The following is a 19,744-nucleotide window of genomic DNA, read 5'->3' on the forward strand; positions in this document are numbered from 1 at the left end:
TGAGGGGACTGTTTTCTCCCTCCTTCTTTCTTATCTCCTTGCTTCCAGCAGACGGATCCCACCTGGATGTGACCCCCAATGGCTTTGCTCTCCTCTTCGCATGCCCTGACCCATTAATTTGGCTCTCCTGGGTTACAGCCCAGTTCCACACTATTGTACCTCAAGCCAGGTTTCCCCTTGAGAAGATGGGTGCAGATCAAAAGGAGAGAAAGCAAAAGGGACCAGAAATGAGCCTCGCAGGAAAAGGAGACCAAAGCAGAAAAGTTCTTCCCCTATCAGCGGTGATGCCCAGGTTGAGGAATTCAGGGCCCAGAGCCAGAGGGCTTTACTGGGAATCCTCCTTCTTGACATCTGAACAAAAGAACAAAAGAATAAGAACATCCACGACGCTGAATGAATTTAAAGGACTCGGGGAATGAAATACTCTGTCTTCACTAATATCCATCTGGTCAGTTCCAGTCCTGGGCTAAGTTGGGATGGTGTGAGACTGCATCATTAAAGTTGATTGGAAATGGGGGACAGAGTCTTTCATCTCTAGGTGGCATGTTCAGATCCAGCCCATTAACCAGGTCTCAGGGGCTTGGATACAGATCCCACAACCTCTCCATCACTGGTTGAAATTCAGTCCAACATCAGAGAGGACTGAATGGCTAGGGTCATGCAGGAATGAGATGTGGAGCTTTGCACCACTAGGGTACACATCATATGGGGAAACTGAGCAAAAGGAAGTGCAGTGATGTGTCCAGCATCAGTGGCAGAGCAAGGAATAGTACACATCTGTTCTACTTCCGGTCCCCTGCTCTAACCACTCAATATGCTGCCCCTGTGGGGGTGTATCCATGCCATACCTACCTGAGCTGCAGGGGGCGTTGTATTCTGTAATCACACTGTCACCTGTACGAGGGAGGATAATTTGCTGTGAAATGCAGAACTGCTCAAGACCCCAGGCTCGCACCCCTTTAGGACAGCAATCCCTAGTGACTTCAGTTCCCTGCCACATTCTCTTCAGTGCCTAGATGGCAGGACAAGCATCTTCCCAACATCCCTTGGGAAAGGAGACTAATCAGTCATCACTGGGGTGACGACAATACTCATGAGAGGCATAAATTTAAATTCTGCCTCCTGATTGGTCAGGGTTTGCAAGGTTAAAGGCCCCTTTAAATGTAAAGTCCCATTCCTGTCTCATTAAACAAAAGCTGAATATTGCCAGGAGACCTGAGGAGCTGGAGGTGACAGAGCAGATTAACGAAGAAGCTCCATTTGTACAGAGACCTGAGTTAAGAGCCAGAGCAGGCCACAATTGCATCAAGTTTGGTTTTCTCCACATCACAAAACCAACATGGTGACAGCCTGCCTGCGCTCAAGAGAGGAACAGGACATGATCAAGGCATTATGCAAGTCAAGTCTGGGAGGTTGTATGTGAGGGCCCCAGGACTGGAATAACAGCGGGGCTGCAAGGCAGGATGGAGAGGAAGGGACAGAGCTGTGTGTGTGGGCAGAGGAAAGGGTGGTGACTTATATCTGATAGAAAGATCCTACCTGGTTGGTAATAATCATAGACCGTCACTGTTGCTGGCTTCAGGTTCTGCACTTCGATCTCTTGTTTCACTGAGATGGTGAAGCTGAGCGGAGACTTGTCCAGCTACAGAAGGACAGTGAAGGGAATGGGAAGATTATGATCATGCTCACCCCATCCCCAATCCCAACTGTATCTCTCCCACCCCCAAGAAATTCCCCTCCGCAGAGTCAGGTCTCCCATTCATTCTTTCCTGCTCGCCCTTAGACCAAGCTGTACCCACCACCCTGTGCACCCTGGTTGTCTCATGGGCACCTGCCGACTCCAGGTTGAACTGATAGAGCCTGCACTGCACTCACCTCCTCCAGGTAGATGGTGACCTCACCGGGCTGGACCTCTGTCTTCTTCACCAGGGGCATCTTCTCCAGCTGCCAAGGAGCAGGAGAGATGAGCGCAGTTTAGCATCAGCTCATTGGGCTTTATTGTGAGCCCACACGCGCCAGTGTGAATGAGGTGTCCATGGTGTTACATATGTGTAAAACTGCGATGAGTGACATCACAGCCAGTGAATGAATGACAATGAATCTCATGGTCCTGGCCTATGGAGGGTGTGACACTTTAGAGCCTCTCCCTCCTCCATGCCCCCCCGGCCTCCCATGACTGTATTTCGCAGATCCCTTTGCTCCATTAGATAAACAAATTTTGTCTCATAGATGGGGGAGGGGGCAGCAAGTTTTCCAGCACAGGAGAGTGTGCTGGAAAACTTGCTGCCTCCCCCCATCCATAAGGCAGAATGTGGCCTCCCTGATTACGACAGCACTGGGTTTGCAGGGAGAACACAGGATACAAGGTGCGAGCCTCCGTCAGGTTTAGAACATACCCTCATAAATAAATGCAGCCCAGCTCGATCTCTTCAGCAGGAGCACACAACAGAGCTTCCTGGTTTCCTTGTGGTATAGTGTAACTGCCTTGGATTCAGTGTTGCCTTAGGATAAATCCCTAGACATCGTGACAGACCGCATGGCAATGCTGACTTTCGGAGATACACTGGGACGTGTCATGCTGCAACTCCTTTGGACTCAATGTTGCCTCATGATGTAACTGAGAATATGGCCCCTCTCTGTGTTTAGTGGGGTCTCAATACACAGTAGATATCATGGGTGTAAATCTCTCCATAAACCGTCCTGAAGGGCTGGTGGTTTCTGACTGAGCCATGCACGGAACATAGGGTCCTCATATGATCAGGGAAGGACTGTTGGGGTAGGGACATCTCACCTTCTTCACGGACTTCTTCAAGGGGACAAACCCCGAGAGCATCGTCACCTCTATCAGGGCCATGTTGCTGCTCTCTCGATCTCCGACGTAGCTGAAGGAAGATGGGAGAGAAGGTGCAATGAGGAGGACGGTCAGTGTAGCAGTCCTTGGAGTGGGTGATGAACATCCCCTATCACACAGTTCTGGAAAAGGTGAGTCTGGTTACAGGGTAAAAATGGGATCCCTGCACCAGACACAGGCTGGTTCCACCCTGACATGGCAACCAATCGTCCCCTCCAGCCAATGGAAGAGAGAGCGAGAAACCCCTCCCTCCTACTCTCTACCCTGCCTGATCAGTGTGGGAGAGGGTTTGTTCATCTTGAAGTAACATTGGTCAGACAGGGTTCGTGTTTCACTCTTCCTTGTCCCAGTCTCCATTTTCCAGGGACGGGGTCACCAAGCAAGAGGTGATAAGAGATCTTAGGCTCCATAGCTGGTGACAGGCCTGGTCCCCAGCCCCTTGACTCTTGCCATCTGGCCTCAGAAGGGAGAACGGTTGAAGCTGTTTGAGGTCAGAGCAGCCAGTAGTCTCAGGAGCATGGGAAATACGGACCAGGATACTCCCCGTCCAGCAGATTGAGGGCAGGGGGAACTGGACTTCCCCCTCCCTCCATGTGTTTCCTCTCTTCCCCAACGCTCTCACGGTTCTCAGACAGCAGCGGGGTTGCATAAGGACTCCCCTGAACAGCAGTGTCCTCCCTATAGACTCTGGGCTGCTCCAGCCCGTGCTGCCATAAGCTTGCAGCAGGAGGGGAGCTCCTGCTCCTAGAGGCCCATTACAAGCGTGATGCTCATTGCTCAGGGCCCCAAGAGCTGCTTCATGCTGACTGAAATCTCTGGGAGGTTACTTGAGACCCTCAGCATGATGCAAATTGCCACCTTCTCCTAAGTAAAAGGAAATCTGCAGCTGCTGTCCCCTACGCCCCCCCCCCCTCACCAGTTCTGAACACATTACAAGGGCTGACGTGATATGGGAGAAGCAGGGGAAGAGGAGACAGGCAGTGCATCTCAGGCCCCACTGCCATAGAGTTCCATTGGGTAGCTTTTCACAGGGTTGCCAATGTGCTGGCCCCAGCCCTGTTGCAGAAAAGGGAGCCAGGGGAGAGACCCTCAGGAAGCAGTGCAGGCAGGGATCCCATACCTGACTTGCACATTGAGGTCAAAGTATTTCCTGGCAGCATGGTTGCACTCCTCAGGTGCCGTCTTCACATCCAGGACAAAGGTCGCCTTGCTCTCTGGGGGAGGGACATTATAGCGCAGCGTCGTCTGGGGGGAAGAATATGTCTATGTAGTGCCCTGGGGGCTCGCTACGTAAACAGACCCATCTACACCACAGGCTTCTCACTGGTTTGTGCCAGCTGGTACCTGGCTGACCCCACACAAGGGTTTGTGTCCATATACAACATGGTTAACCTATGGAGCCAAATACATCCCTGGCATAAGGCCTTTGACTTCAATGATTACACCAAGGATAACTCTGTGGTGAAGCTGCCCATGAGCCTGGCTTTGCACAGCTGTCAGATGGTAGCCGGGTCGAGGGAGATAGGCAGGACTAACTGTGTTAGTGGATCAGGCATTGTTGCAGCCATGTTGGTCCCAGGATATTAGAGACAAGGTGGGTGAGGTAATATCTTTTATAGGATATTAGGTTGGTATCATTAGGTTGCTCAGGGGTGTGAAAAATCCACACCCCTGAGCAATGCAGGTAAACCGATCTAAGCCCCGGTGTAGACAGTGCTACACCAATGGGAGAATGCTCCTGTTGACATAGGTACTGCATCTCAGGGAGAAGGAGTACCTACGCTGACAGGGGAACCTTTCCTGTCCATGTAGGTAGCGTCTTCACTGACACTCTACAGCAACGCAGCTGCAGTGTTTTAAGTGTAGACAAGCCCTCATAGTGTCAGCTAAATACAAGAAGGAATTGATAGTTTAGCATAAGTAGTTAACACATATTTCAAGGGACCATTCAAGGTGAAGCAGCCAGTGAACACCTCTCCAGTCATAGGTGGGAAAGGAGAAGAAAAAAACGGAGTGGGGGGAGGAACTAAGGATTAAGATTGTTGTAATAAGGCATAAATCTAGTATTTGGATTCAATGTTTGTTTTTTTAGCATCTAGCAAAGTTATGAATTTCAGCTCCCAGGCTCATCTTCAGAACGTGTTGTGCAGGTTTCCTTTGAGGACAAGGACTGAGAGGTCAGATACGGAGTGACTGCTTTGTGAAAAATGGTTTCCCACGACTGTTAGGGTATTTTGTCTTCTATCGTTTTCCTTGCGAGTTCATTCGAGAGTGTAGTGATTGACTGGTTTCACCCACATAGTTGTTATTGGGGCATTTAGTGCACTGGATGAGGTACAAAACGTGTTGTGATAGCCATATGTAGGACCCCAGGATCTTGAAAGGTGTGTTGTGGGAGTGCTACACAACTAAAGATATTATCTCACCCACCTGGTCTCTCTCAGTGTATCAGGGTTAGACAGCATTCCTCCATTCCCCATCTCTGTAAGGGATGACATCCCCAAGGGCCATGCATCATGGGAAAGGTAGCCACAGTCCTCAGCCCCATCGGCAGTTACAAGGATTACTGGGACTTGATGCAGGACCCACGGGTGAAATTATATGGCCCGTGTTCTTCAGGAGGTTTATCATAGCTGCATAGAATCGAGGAACAAATAACTTCTCATATTCACCCAGAACACACTAGGGCACAACACAATAGTTGTGGATAGGCCAGCAGGGCTGACACATGCTCCTGCAGGGAAATGCTGTCGTGTGGAGGCACTCAAGCCATGTTCGCTGTAACTACCTCAAGTGAGCATGCCAAAGCCCCCTGAGGCTCAACCTTTAGCATAGACAGGTTCAAAGGCAGACCCAGACACAGAATAAAGACCGAGAGATATACAGAGTGAGTTGGGCCAAATCCTGCTCCCTTGGGAGTCAGTGGCAAAACTCCTATTGACTCCAATGGGCCATCACTCACCTGCACATACACACAGCCATTCCCGACTGCCTGCACCACGTACTCCCCTGGGACTTGCTGGAGAGATGCCTGCTGCAGCACCAGCTGGTTATTCTTATCTACATGGAACTCCTGCTGGGAGCCCTCCTTGGATTTCACCGTCACCTTTACCCCTTCTGCCTCGTGGTATGTCAGGGCTGCATATCTGGCCAAGGCCTGAAGGGCAACCACTGTGTCCTGGGGAAAGAGAGACAGGCACCTTGCTGTGTGTGTTGCTTCTTTGCAATCAAGAGTCAAAGCTTTGGAGTGAGGGGGTCTGTGCGCTGTGGGGCACTCACACCAGCATCCACACTCCAGCCCTGCCGTGTGGTGAGATCCGCACCCCTCTCAGCACCAGTACCAAGATTCCAACTCTCAGCTCCCAAACAAACAAGATCTACATCATCCAGGCCACAAGCTGCCAGATTCCCACCCTCAGCCCTCATTACAGCGTGATCCTCACCACAGGTCACCAGCATGGGGATTGACACTCCAATCCTCCAAGCACTGCAAGTTACTTGTAACCCCCCCACCTTTAGGGTTTCATTGCCAGGTTAGACTCATGGACCCTGATTCTCCAAGCATGCAGTGTCTCTCTCTCCCTCCATTTCTGAGGGAGCTGGGTAGTACCTGAGTGGAGATAAAGCCCCCATAGGGGTTCCGTTGATTGGTGAGCCAGCGCACAATCTGGGAGGTAGCTGTGATTTCTGCAGCTGACACCTCTGGTTTGGAAATGTGAGCTAGGAGGATGTAGGCCATGGTCTCAATTGATGACAAAGAATCTTCCATCACCTCTTCAGAGGAGTCCTCATCTTTTGCCTGGGACAGGTACCCTCCTGAGGGGGGAGGGAAAGAGTGACAGAGAACATACGTCTGACAGAACAGCAGCTCACTATGTTCTGGAGCCCCCCAGGGGCTGAGAGTCCACTTCCCACTTGCCTGGGGCACTTCCTATTGCAGTGACTGTAGCTCCTCCTGAACCTCTTGGTATAACATTGCACACTGCTGGGCCTGGTTTCACTTGTCCCTTGAGAGCACCGATCCCTTCACTTCGAGGGCCACACAGGTAGCTGCTCTGGACCCAAATCCAGATGATAGTGGCCTTTCAACAGAGGGTGGTTTGTATTTAAAGTGCAGTTCTCTGAACAGTGACTACGTGAAAATGGCCCCTTCTCACTCAGGAGCTTTGCTCCATGACTTCAGTGGTAACAACAACACGTTTTCATCCCCATCGGCCCTGCAGAGCCAGCATGGCTCAGACAGAGAGAGCAGGATTCCAGTCCTTCTCGGGCAGCCATGGAATTATTGAGTAAGGTCCCTTCAGGGACACGAGAGCAAACCCACAAAAGACTAGGGAGCTGCCCTGGCATCAGCGAGGGCAGAGTTTGTCTCACTGGACCTTAGTAGCAGATGATGATGTGGGAGAAGGAAAGGGCCCAGCTTGACTCTCAGAGCCAAGAGGGTGTTTGCAGGGCTGGCAGCTCAAAACAAAAACTTTGACATGGAACCCATTTAATGCTTAATCACTGAGAGACAGACATGGGAACCTACAAGGCGAACAGTAGAGTCATTATTCAGAGCAGGCCATGCACTTTAAGAAAGAGAGAAAAAAGAATAAAAAAGCTTTTACAGTGACTCGTTTAGGTGAAGGCTGTGCAGACCTCATGACGACAAGCTAGAAAACAGAGATAGAAAGGGCGGAAGCTGGTAGCTCTCTGGGCCACATTGTGGTCTCAGGGTACGTCTGCACCACAATTAAACATGGGCGGCTTGCCTGGGTCAGCTGACTCGAGCTCGCAGGGCTCAGAGTGTGGGGCTGTAAAACTATTGTGTAAATGTTTGGGCTTGGGCTGGAGCCCAGGCTCTGGGACCCTCTCACCTTGTGGGGTCCCAGAGCTCAGGCTGGCTGTTTTATTGTAAAGCCCAGTAGCCTAAGTCCCTCTTACCAGCTCTCCCCTCACTTCTAAGGAACGCTTCAAGAACTCCATGTGGGTAAGGTAAGAATATATGGAATCTGGTAACACCTATATCTGGACATCGTTAACTGGAGGGTCTTTGGGGTCAGTAACTATAGTCACACCTCGGCCAAGACATGGAATTTGATTTTAAACTAACAGAACCCACCAGAGATTTTAATCGGCCTGTAGTCCATATAACAACACATCCCCAGAGTGATTTCCATGTGGTCTTTGTTCACACGGAAAGGACAGAATCCTAAGGAGCTGACCCTGCAATGCGCAGAGTACCCTGGCCACCATTAAAGTTGATGGAAGTTGAGGGCCCTCTCTACCTTCTAATCTCCACTTTCTAACCTGACGTTTTCATTCAGGCAAACCTCCCGCTGGCTTCACTGAGCATTTGACGGAGCAAAGACTAAGTAAAAACCAAGTAAAGACAATAGGGTTTGGCCCACTGACTCTAGGTACTGTAATTTGCTTAATTATATTTATATGGGATATTTACCATGGCAACAAATAATGTTCTGGCATGAAAGATTAGTGATTAGTTACTTCCAAGGTGACACAAGCAGAACAGTCTTTCCAAGAAGCAGCAAAGGGTTTTCTGGAGCCGATACAACTCATCTGACCCACAGTTTATCTCTGAGGTCTTTCAGTAAGAGGCTCTGGCTTCAACTACTTGGGTGCCAATTGTAATTATAGTCATTAAGTGAACAGAAACCACCAGCAAGTGAAACCAAGGGAGGAAGAGAAAAAAGGTTCGGTTTCATGACAGCAGTGGATACAGCTCTCAAATGTAGTCTAAGGTCTCTGAAAATTACCCGGGGAGCACTAAAATGCTTGGATAGACTAGGCAGTATACACAGTCAGAGAGCTAGGATTTTCTCCTCTCACATCTGTTTGACTCTAGTGTAACTCCATTGTTCTCGGTGGAGGTACTCCCAATTTAGTTCAGTCCAAATGAAGCTGAATGTGCCTGTCGCTCTTTAATTATATGGTGTATATTTACAGTGTGCCACATCCTGTAAATTCAGTTCTTTATTTGGTTCGTACTGGGTGGGATTTTCAGAAGAGCCTAATTAGGAACACAGAAGTCTAACTGAAATTCTCCAGGTCTTAGTCCTTACTCAGGCGGAACTCTCACTGACTTCACCTCAATGGGGGGTTTGCCCAACGAATAGCAGAACAAACTGAATAACGACCTCAGGATTTGGCCAACGGACACCCCAGGAAGTTGCCAGTGCTCAGAACTTGTCAGGATCAGGTGTTACCAACAGCCAGCGTAATTTTCTTTGGGAACAAGTAGCTACTAAAAGAAGCCACCATACCAGGTTTGCCAGCCTGTTGATCTAACGGTTCCAGGAGCTGCTGCCTTGTCTCCATGTCCTTGGCCAGTGTGAAGACATAAGCCATCAAGGCCTGGGCGTAGGTGCTGTTCACATCATGTGATGCCTTCTTGAGGCAGAGTAAAGCGTCATCCACCATGGTGCCCTTAGAAAGGAACATGAAGGCAGTTAGGCCACGTATAGCTTCCAGGAATTGTTCTCAATCCCCCGGTCACGCTAGTACATCTAAGGAACATGTCCTGGAAGGATCTCCCCTCACGGCCCTGAGTAAAGCTTGGAAACAACTGAAGCAGAGTATGTCTTTGTTGGAGTTGGAGGTGTAATTTCCTATTTGGGTAGACATACTCTTACTAGCTCTCATTTAGCGAGCACACCAAAAATAGCAGTGTCGTAGCCACAGAGGCATGAGTGGTGTCCAAGTCCATATCTTGGGTTTCAGGTGGGATCACATGTGGAGCATACGCAGAGTGCTGCCCATGTCGCCACGGCAACACTTCTACTTTTAGCGCACTAGCTTGATCAGAGCCAGCCAGGCATGTCTGCTCGAGCTGGGAATCATACCCCAGCTCCACGTAGACATACCCAGAGACACTGCAGACAAAGAATCATCCTGGGTTTTCCACGAGAAGCACTGTAACCTGGGACAGGACTCTAGCCGTGTGTGGTCACTTCTGTACAGCATTCATGTCAGGTGGATGTACCCAGTAATGCTCCTGGAAAAAAGTTTTCAAACCTGCATGTCTAAGATGAGGCTCCTAAATAGAAATGATCTTATTTTCAGAGGCACTGAGCACTCACTGTTCCCTTTGAAGTCAATGGGAGTGATGGGAGTACTGTAGCTTGGAAAACTGAGCCTTTTTTTATTAAGGACCCTAACTTTCAGCACCCAGGTTTGGAAGTTCTGTTGGCTGGCTCTTTAATATTGAGTCAGAGGGCCAGATTTTCACGCCAGCATTAACTGAGTTTCAGGTTTTGTATCTGCAGTTTTATGGGCACATTTGAAGATCTGAGCACCTGACTGAAGCCAGTAGCTAGATGTTTAAATGATAGCCGAACACGCACCCCCACATAACTGTAGGTAAAAACTATACTTCTGATTATTTACACTACAATTTACAGGTGTGAGAATGAAGGCCAGTGCTTGACAATCTGGCCCATGGCCTATTAATTCCAGCCTCCCAATAATGGAGGATACTAACAGTTCCCATATTTAATTAAGGTATTTCTCAAGGAAGCGTGGCTCAGATATTGCATCTTGCATTGGGTAGGTGGATGCTATTTGTATGTTATTTCCCAAGGAAGTTTGACTCACACACAGAGTCTGCTTTCCAGTGAGGGCCCTGCTGTTTATTAGGGATAGGGGGATTTCTTTTGGCTAAAGCACAGGACTGTGAGATAAGGCCATTGCAGTCATGTCCTGACTCTGATCAGATTATCTTGGTCCTCCAGTCCCATGGTAACAATCAGCAGCTTTGAGGGGAAATGAGAACCTGGGACTTTGAATTTCACACAAAATCCACCAAGCAGGGGATTGGCAGATTCTTCCCCAAAGAGATGCTCTTCAGGTCTGGATCACCAGCCCTTTGCTTTCTCCATACTGGTGACGTACAAAGCAGAAATGAAGTGGCAGTGGATTTTTCTAACTCAGGCCGACCATTCCCTGTACTCTGGGGCTCTGGAAGGAGGACGGGTGGAGGGTTCCCCCAACCCCTGTGAATGTTCAGGAGCTACTCACATTCTTCTCCAGGTGGAGCTCCAGCAGCGCAGCCGTGATGTAAGCTGTCAGCGAGATCTCATCGTCCACGCCACCCTGTGGGGTGCACAGAGAGGCAGGAGAAAGAGGTGAAACAAGAGCAGAGGGGGCATGCATTACTTCCTTGCCATGTGGAAAGTGCTTCCAGACATTCCTCAGTAAGACACAGGGAAAGCTCTGTCAGATTAACGGTAGTGCAGAGGATGTGTCTCAGAGCTTTGGCTTCTTCTTTACTCATCCTAGGTGCATAGACAGCCCCAGGCACATATTAGAGGAGGAGGAAATTCTTTCAGATCTGCTTCCCAGGAGAGGGAGTTGGGGAGGCTCAGTTAGATGGAGAAAGAAGGTTTAAGGCTCAGCTCTATTGTTTATGAGCCTAGCAAATCTCCAAGCTGCAACTGATGGAGCATTGTGTGACTCTTTGGAGCCAAATCTTTTCTGGGATCCCAGAGACCAAGAAAATCCAAAGGGCTCATGATTCAGGGAGATCAGGACCTAGTATTGAGATAAGGCCTCTCTGCACCCCCTCTCATTAACCTCTCTGGCTAAAGATTTCTCTAGCCCAATTTGCAGAGCATGAAAATGTGGCCACAGTGCAGGTTGCTTCTCACTGTTCGCACTTAGGATGGAAGAATCCCATGCACCGCTACAGACTAGGGACCGAATGGCTAGGCAGCAGTTCTGCAGAAAAGGACCTAGGGGTTACAGTGGATGAGAAGCTGGATCTGAGTCAACAGTGTGCCGTTGTTGCCAAGAAGGCCAATGGCATTTTGGGATGTATAAGTAGGGGCATTGCCAGCAGATCGAGGGACGTTATCATTCCCCTCTATTGGACATTGGTGAGGCCTCATCTGGAGTACTGTGTCCAGTTTTGGGCCCCACACTACAAGAAGGATATGAACAAGTTGGAAAGCATCCAGCGGAGGGCAACAAAAATGTTTAGGGACTGGAACACATGGCTTATGAGGAGAGGCTGAGGGAACTGGGATTGTTTAGTCTGCGGAAGAGAAGAATGAGGGGGGATTTGATAGCTGCTTGCAACTACCTGAAAGGGGGTTCCAAAGAGGATGAATCTAGACTGTTCTCAGTGGTAGCAGATGACAGAATGAGGAGTAATGGTCTCAAGTTGCAGTGGGGGAAGTTTAGGTTGGATATTAGGAAAAACTTTTTCACTAGGAGGGTGGTGAAGCACTGGAATGTGTTACCTAGAGAGGTGGTGGAATCTCCTTCCTTTGAGGTTTTTAAGGTTAGGCTTGACAAAGCCCTGGCTGGGATGATTTAGTTGGGGATTGGTCCTGCTTTGAGCAGGGGTTGGACTAGATGACCTCCTGAGGTCTCTTCCAACCCTGATATTCTATGATTCTATGCTCGGTGGGCTGGTGTGTGCCTATCTCTAACCTGTAGAGTGACAATGAGCCTTGCAAAGCCTAAAGGGGAATACTCGTGTTGCCAGTGGAGTTGGGAGCTGACCCCTGGCAGGCACAGACAAGGCTTCCTCACACTAAGGGCAGGTGGTAGAGAGATGTCTCACAACCCTGTATACTCTGGGAAGCGTCACAGCAATATATGCCTTACAGGAGTTTCTGCTTCCTCTTGGGGACATATTGGGAAAGGAGATTGGAGACTTAGATCTCTTTGTGGCTGGGTGCAGCCACCCTACCTGAAACACCAGACAGCAGACAGGGAACTTCCCGCTCAGGTCTCTCCCAGTGTAAAGGAACAAGGCAGGGCTGAGCCTGCAGGGCCAATCTGGCATTCAGAGGAAAGCCAGGGAATGTGACAGTTACAGCTCCATGGTACTCAGAGAGGGAGAGTGGAGCTCCCCATCTTGTTGATAGAAAGCTGGCTTGGAGCCTGAGCTGCACCTTTTCTCTCTGACAGACTCAAGGAACTCTAGCTGATTAGAAAAAACTTTTGCATCTTTTGTTACAAGCTGCGCACAGTAAGGGCCAGATTCTCCTCTCAGTGAGACCGGCACGAATCTGCAGTAACTCACTCCGCTAATGTCAATGCAGGGGCTCCACACTCACCCGGGAGTAAGCGAGAGTAAAACCCAGGTTTAAGGCTCAGGCAGTACTGCCTCAGGGAGGAAAAACTCACTTCACACAAGGTTTATTTGCTGCTTCACTCCACCAATTTGCAGTCAGTTGTTCTATTGCAAGTGCAGTTCTACTCTGAAAAGTGACTGTGTAAAAATGTCCCTTTCTTCGACCGGCTTCCTGTGTGTCCTCAGTCAGAACTGCTGGCTTTGATGCCTTCTTCTGCTAGCCCTGCAGAGCTAGCATAGCCCAGAGAGAGAACTGGGCTCTATTCCTGCCTGTGTGTCATCAGCAGAATGGTTTTTCTCAGTCTCTATCATTTACAGCCATGCAAACTTAATGAAAAGGGTCTGCACAGGTGTCAAAGAGAATTCAATGTGCTCTGCAGAACCTTTATGGCAGGTGATGATGTGAGAGAAGAAAAAAGCCCAGATTGACTCTCTGAGCCTAGGTTGGGCTTTCTGAGGTATTAGTTAGAAAAAGTATCTTTATTTTGTAAACAGAGCCCATTTGATGTGGATTCTCCCAGAGACAATGAACATGGTACCCCATGGTGCCATTCTGATAGTCACTTTTCAGATTCAGAGGTGATCCCTGAGGAGATCCAGAGGAGATCAAAGCAGTAAGGGAGAGGACACTGATGTTATAACACACTCATTTCAATTACCATTCATTCTAGCTAGCAATGTGGTGGGAGAGTGTTTCCCTGTGGCGAGTGGGAGCACAGAGCTGTTCTGTGGGCACTGCCGGGGATCCAGCTCTCCTCCCCACTACTAGGGCTTCTCCCACTCCTCCAGTGTCCATACCTTCAGGGCATTGTTGAAGAGCTTCCCCACACTCTGGAAGCAGCCGCTGGGCAGCTGGTTCTGTCCCAGCCAGCGGACAGCATCCTGTATGTGCTGCTCATCGATGTACAGGTAGGAGCTGGCCTGGCCGAAGGACCGGGCCACAAAAGCCGTCAGCCTGCAAACAGAGAGCAGAGGAGAGAGGATTTTTGTATCTATTAGCCTCAGAAGCAGGATGGTTCATACCATTCATACTCCTGGCCATGGGTGTGGCTGGATGGCCCCAGTTCTGCTCACTTACCAGGTGTTGCCCTTGGCATCGCGCTTCCCAAAGGCACTGTAGGAGCCATTGTCGTGTTTGTAGAGCAGCTGGTGCTGGTAACCTGGGGAGACAGGAGAAATGGGGATGGTCTCTCAATCCTGAGGTTCTTTCAGCACCCCCTGGATTATAGCCCGGCTGTGGAATGGCACCGGATTGCCCCACACCTACAGCGAGCAGCTCATTCCCTATCAGATCCTGGCAGCTTGAACAGGTGCCTGAGCCTTAGCACACCTCACTGGAGAAGCAACCTCTTTTTCAAAACGCATTTAAATCTGATTTCCCACAAAGGGCTGGTCGGTACCATGCACTGTTGAGGTAACCCTTGGGTGTGGAAGACTCTGGAGCAACGATCTAAGCCCTGGTTTGAGCTCTAGCTGTGAGCAAAAAAATGTTGCCAGAACATGTGAATTTTCAGAAAAGCTGATTTTCTTCCTGGTGGCTGTATCTCAGGAACCCCTTGGTCAAATGGCCCCAAATTTGGATCTCTGCCCTTACACCAAATCCCCAAGATGTACACCAGTTTTCAAGGCAATCTGCTTAACTGTATGGATTTTAGAGCACTTAGAACAGTCAAGCTTTAAGCAGGAAGCTGGCCTTAATTTTAACTATAGAGGACTTGTCATTCTGTATAACTGCTGCTTGTTAGAAAGCATGGTCTTTCCTTCCATGAGGCTTATTCCTTGTGGCATCTTGTCATGGAACAGATCCCCACAGTTCTCCCAATGCCCCTCAGTCCTGCCCTGCAGCCCTGCTATTCCAGTCTTGGGCTCCCCACACAGCTCAGCCAATGCCCCTCAGCCATGATGTAGAGCATCTTCCTTATACCAGAGGAGGAGAAAGAAGGGCACTCCTTACCAGTCTTCATGAATTCCAGTGCCTTGTTTCTGATCTCTGGTGTAGCCTGTTTTGTCTTCTCCAAGTATTGGAGTACAAAGATGTTTGGAGCAAACATGACCATGTTCTGTTCACCACAGCCAAAGGGCAAACGAAGTAGCTGGTGTAAGTTCTGTAAGGCTGTGCCCATGATATCTCCTGGAGGTTGAGGATGGAGAGAAAACCTGTGAGATCAGCTCTATCACCCAGTGTTGTTCCTCACACTTCTAAACCATGAAGGGAATCTGGATATGCCCTGACATACCATCACGGAACTGGGAGTTGATAATTGCTCTCTCTACGGACCTGGTGCGGCTCTCCCCTGGAATACTGAGTTTAGCTCTGGACACCATGGCCCAGGTCCTCAGAGGTACATGGGCTCCCAACTTCCACTGATTTTGAAGCAAGTTAGGGGCCTAAATACCTTTGAGAATCTGGGCCCAGAGCACAAATAATACACCAATACTCTGCAGGGAATTCAGTGAAAAGCAGGGGTGGATGCAGCCTCTGGTTGAGGGGATGCACTGTCCTAAACTGCTGAGAGGCAGAACACCCCACTCTGGCACCCCAATCCTAATGCCAGCCTGTGCAGAGGGGAGGCCCCCAGAGGGAGCGGGGCTGGAGCCCAAGCCAGCCCTGCACTCCTCCCACAGCGGCAACTCTTGCCCAGCTCTCTGCTTGGGGTGTCGTGACCTGGGAGTGGGCCCAGCTTCGTGGGACAGCAGCTACCACTGCAGGATGAGTGTGGGGCAACTCGCTCTCCAAACCACATCCCACCCCAGGACCCCCCACTCCAGACCAGGCCAGGAGAAGTGTATGTTTGCCTGTTTTCCCACCCTGGTTTTCACGATTTCTGTGGGTGCAGTTGAACCCATGAACCCACACGAGAGCAGCCCCTGGAGAAAGAAATACACTAATTATGGGGCTTGAGGGATTATTTATAAGGAGATACTAAAAGAACTAAATCTGTTTCCTTTGGCTAAGCAATAACTAAGGAGAGTGGGCAGATGAAAACCCTCTACAGTTATCTGCAGGGTGAGAGGATTTATTTGTGGCAGGGATTGCCAGAGACTGAAACTGGGATGAAATTTGAGCAAAGGGTGGATTTCTCAGGCTTGGTTTCAAGAAGTCTTTCCTAATGTTAAGATCTGTGGCATGGTCTCTCCAAAAGACTGCCTTTCCCGGTCCAACCACTGGGGGTTCTTTTCATTCTGAATAGTTCTTCTGGGAGGGCGGCGGCTCCAGAAAAGGATTTTGTTTTTTTGTATAGCTTTCAGGGGCAATAAGCTTCAGCCATGTCTGACAGAGGCCTTGGGCTGGTGCAGCATTAGTGCCAGAGGCTGCATGAAATCTTCCCCCTGGGAGCGAGGAAATAGGGAAAGGGTCTTCACCAATGACAGAGACAGTGGCTCGGCCTGATCCTTCCAAGACTCCTTCCGGTAGCTTCAGGGAAACTTCATCAGTAACTGGATCCTCTGAGAGAGACAAAACCCAAGAATTAACATTGTGGGAGATTGGGGAAAGTGGGAATCATGGGCCCAACACAGCAAAAGGAGGCGCCACTCAGAGAGTGTGAAGAAGGAAGAGACTAAACGTGATAGTGAAGACCCTGGCAGCATGATCTGCCCATACAAACAGCATGCGCTTCTCATCCCGGGCAGTTGCTCCTCACAGCACTGAGTGCAATGGCAACATGGGCATGGTACTCATGCCCGAGAGCGCCTCTCTCTCGGAAAGGGATGGTGCTCTCAGTGCTTTCTTTCTGAACAGTTGTCTCCACTATTTGGGGCCCTGAAATAATACAGAAGACTCCATTACAAGCCTTAGCAATCAGGGGACTAGTCCATCCATACCTGTAGCACACAGGAAGACATTGTGAGTCTTTTCTTCGAGGACACCACCCGGCTATGGAAGGAAAAGGAGTGTGAGTCTGAAAGGAGATGATAGAAAGGCAAACCGCTGTCCCAGTGCCAGCCTGTCTGTGCCTGCGGGGGGGCTACTCACCCCCGATATCTCATTTCCCCTCCGTAATCCCGCTGCCTGAGTGTCGTTGTACCAGTGCCAGAGGGGAACTAATCTCTCCCCACCGCCTCATTTCTCCTCCCTGAACATGGTGCCCTGTGCTGGTCTATCTGTGCTTGAGGGGCTGAGGTCCCCCTGGAGCCTCTCTGACCATACTGTCCCAGGGCTGGACCCTCCTGTTGCCTTTGAAGCCTGACTGACCTTCACGAGCAGGGCTTGTATCACCGTGTCGGTCCGTCCCCGTGGGGGGGTCACAGCGATCTCATTGCCGCACAGCTCATGTGACTCCAGTGCCTCGGTGCTCACGGTGACATTCACCTTGCCTGGGGAGGCGACAGGAGAGCATCACTGAGGGCTCACAGCCGAGACTGGCAAAGAGGAGGGGGCGGGAGAGATACATGGAGAAACAGATGGACATTCAAATTTCCCACTGCCCTCTCTACTGCCTCACCCAGTTTGGTGGCTGTCACGTTCCAGGAGAAGGTCTTAGCTTCATTGGCGCAGAGGCAGCTGGTGTATGGGCAGCCTGTGCAAGACTCCACCTGGAGCTCCAGAGACTCTGCCAGGCTGGTGTGCACCTGAGCATGAGGGGAACAAACGTACGGGCAGCATGTTAGTACTGGGCACCCATAGGTGCAGGAAGTAGGGGCGCGGGGGATGCTGCAGCACCCCCAGATTTTGCGCCCAGGGTCCCAGCTGCTGGCCCTGTGTCCCAGACGCCCAGGTTCCCAGCCACCGACCCCGCACCCCTGCTGCCTGGGATCCTGGCTGCCGGCCCCGCTACTGCCTGGGGGTCACTGCCAACCCTGGGTCCTGCTCGGCCACTAGTCCCGCTCGGCCGCCAGCCCCATGCCCCGGGGCTTGCTGCTGGCCTAGGGTCCTGCTCAGCCACAGCTCCCCAGCCGCCGGCCCCACATGCAGGATCCTGGCCGCCTTACTCCTGGCCGACTTACCCCTTCCCAGAGCCACGGCCTTGCTCCCTGTGCCAGCTCTAGGGGGCTGCGAGGGCGTGGATAGGGGTAAGAGGGGTGCATCTCAGCACCCCCACTCCAAAAAGCGTTCCAGCGCCATTGTGGGAACCTGGCAGCTGTTTAAGGGAGAAGGAACCTCTGGTACTATGAGACATCAGTCTGCATGGTGTGAACCAGATGTGCAGGACCAGGGCACTTCAGAGCCTAGTGTACTCAGTCTCTGGACGAAGAGCTGTGGGTACGTCCTTGTCAGGGCACATGGGGTGGCGTAGGGTGGAGAGCACTCACCTGGATACAGTCCTTCAGGTAGTTGAAGACGGTGGCCTTCAGGGTGAAGGTCTCTTCCCGGACCACAGAGTATGGCAGCGTCACATCCACAAAGAAGGGCTGGAAGACCCTGAACTTGGCTGGCTCTGAGAGTCCAAAGCCACTATCCGCAATGCAGAACATGTCGACTTGCCACTCTGTGATGGTGTCAGGAGCAGTGGCCTGGAGAGATGTCTTTCCTTCCTCACTGCAGAACAGATAGAGACAGCAGATCCTTCAGCATCACCACAAACCAGACTGGGGCAGCCAGTGCACTGGAGAATGGGGCATGGAGCCTTTCACCTCTAGGGCACTGGTTTCCATCCAGTGCCAGCTCAGGGGCATTGGCCGACTCAGGGGGATAGGGCAATTGGGTACAAAACCTTTCATCTCTAGGGCACCAGTTTCTTTAATGCAAATTATTTCACATAGATCTCTTCATAAACCCCCAAATAAAAGACAGGGAGCAGAGACTGGGGGGGGAGGAACTGAATTGTTTCCCCCATTTTGAAGACTCAAAGAGGTCACTAAATGTTTCAGTCAAATTTTGGGTGCCTATTGTGTATGTGTGACTATGATATATTGCTTGGGAAACGTGAGCAGCCCGCTGGGTATAGACAGAAGCTTCCACTTCCTACAGTGGCACCGTACAAATAATGAAGATAGGGATTTTCCAACAAAGGCTTCTCCTCAGCCCCTATGCTGGAGGAGTATTTGAATCCCACCATGAGGCACTGCGAAGTGAGGCACAGCACCCTCTGGAGATGGCAGAGGGTTTCATGCTCAGGGATCACCAGTGATTTTCTTCTGAGGTGGACCTGTGGGGGGTCACTCACCCAACAGGGACCAGATCCCAGATCCAGGTCTCTGGAAAACGTGTCCGTGGTTTTGTCTTCTTTTCCTTCTCGGGGCTTGGCGCCACACCAGCATGTGGCTGAGGAACAGGCAAGGGAATGACTGTGGAGAGTAAAGGGGCGGGTCAGTAAAGATGTACGGGCTACTGTGTTTAGTGTTTCAGGGGGAGATTTTCTCCTCAGTCACAGACAGCCCAGCACTTGGACATCAAGTTCTGGCAGAGGAGAGGGGTGTGCGAGGGCATCAGCCCCTCAGTAGGACAGTCTGACACCAGGACAATGACTTCAAGGGTCGGTCACAAAGAGATTGGCATATCGGGGAGCCATTCTAGTACCTATCGCTGTTTGCGTGGTTTGGACAAAGTGTTTGTTGTTGGATGTAAAATTGTTATGGGTGAGGATGAAATGGATGAGTTTGGAGATGTGTTGGAGGTGGATATCTGAGCAGTGTCCATTGTCCTGTAAATATTTGAGGAAGTCTGCTATGCTGTCATTGTGAGGAATGCTGGTGTGTAGGGAGGTGACATCCATGGCGACAAGGATGCTGTTCTGAAGGATGTAGTTAATGTTGTTGAGTTTCTGGAGGAAGTCACAGAATCATAGAATATCAGGGCTGGAAGGGACCTCAGGAGGTCATCTAGTCCAACCCCCTGCTCAAAGCAGGACCAATCCCCAACTAAATCA

At 50.5% G+C, this 19,744-nt stretch overlaps 1 protein-coding gene across 1 annotated transcript in view; it reads right to left on the reverse strand.

Moving 5' to 3' along the window:
• Window positions 1–325: 325 nt before the first annotated feature.
• LOC144269923 (alpha-2-macroglobulin-like protein 1) overlaps window positions 326–19,744 on the reverse strand; it is a 53,953-nt gene continuing 34,534 nt past the window's right edge. Inside the window, exons 18-36 of the mRNA XM_077826037.1 lie at window positions 19,043–19,163; window positions 18,189–18,414; window positions 17,381–17,507; window positions 17,131–17,252; window positions 16,761–16,812; window positions 16,299–16,382; window positions 14,890–15,066; window positions 14,014–14,095; window positions 13,734–13,890; window positions 10,871–10,945; window positions 9,118–9,280; window positions 6,462–6,667; window positions 5,814–6,029; window positions 3,972–4,096; window positions 2,792–2,882; window positions 1,876–1,944; window positions 1,540–1,642; window positions 853–894; window positions 326–351 (exon numbers count right to left, since the gene is read on the reverse strand). Coding sequence (XP_077682163.1) covers window positions 326–351; window positions 853–894; window positions 1,540–1,642; window positions 1,876–1,944; window positions 2,792–2,882; window positions 3,972–4,096; window positions 5,814–6,029; window positions 6,462–6,667; window positions 9,118–9,280; window positions 10,871–10,945; window positions 13,734–13,890; window positions 14,014–14,095; window positions 14,890–15,066; window positions 16,299–16,382; window positions 16,761–16,812; window positions 17,131–17,252; window positions 17,381–17,507; window positions 18,189–18,414; window positions 19,043–19,163 — 2,264 coding nt within the window. The remainder of the gene's footprint in view (window positions 352–852; window positions 895–1,539; window positions 1,643–1,875; window positions 1,945–2,791; window positions 2,883–3,971; window positions 4,097–5,813; window positions 6,030–6,461; window positions 6,668–9,117; window positions 9,281–10,870; window positions 10,946–13,733; window positions 13,891–14,013; window positions 14,096–14,889; window positions 15,067–16,298; window positions 16,383–16,760; window positions 16,813–17,130; window positions 17,253–17,380; window positions 17,508–18,188; window positions 18,415–19,042; window positions 19,164–19,744) is intronic.

The sequence above is a fragment of the Eretmochelys imbricata genome, chromosome 1, assembly GCF_965152235.1.
Source record: "Eretmochelys imbricata isolate rEreImb1 chromosome 1, rEreImb1.hap1, whole genome shotgun sequence".
Classification (NCBI taxonomy): domain Eukaryota; kingdom Metazoa; phylum Chordata; order Testudines; family Cheloniidae; genus Eretmochelys; species Eretmochelys imbricata.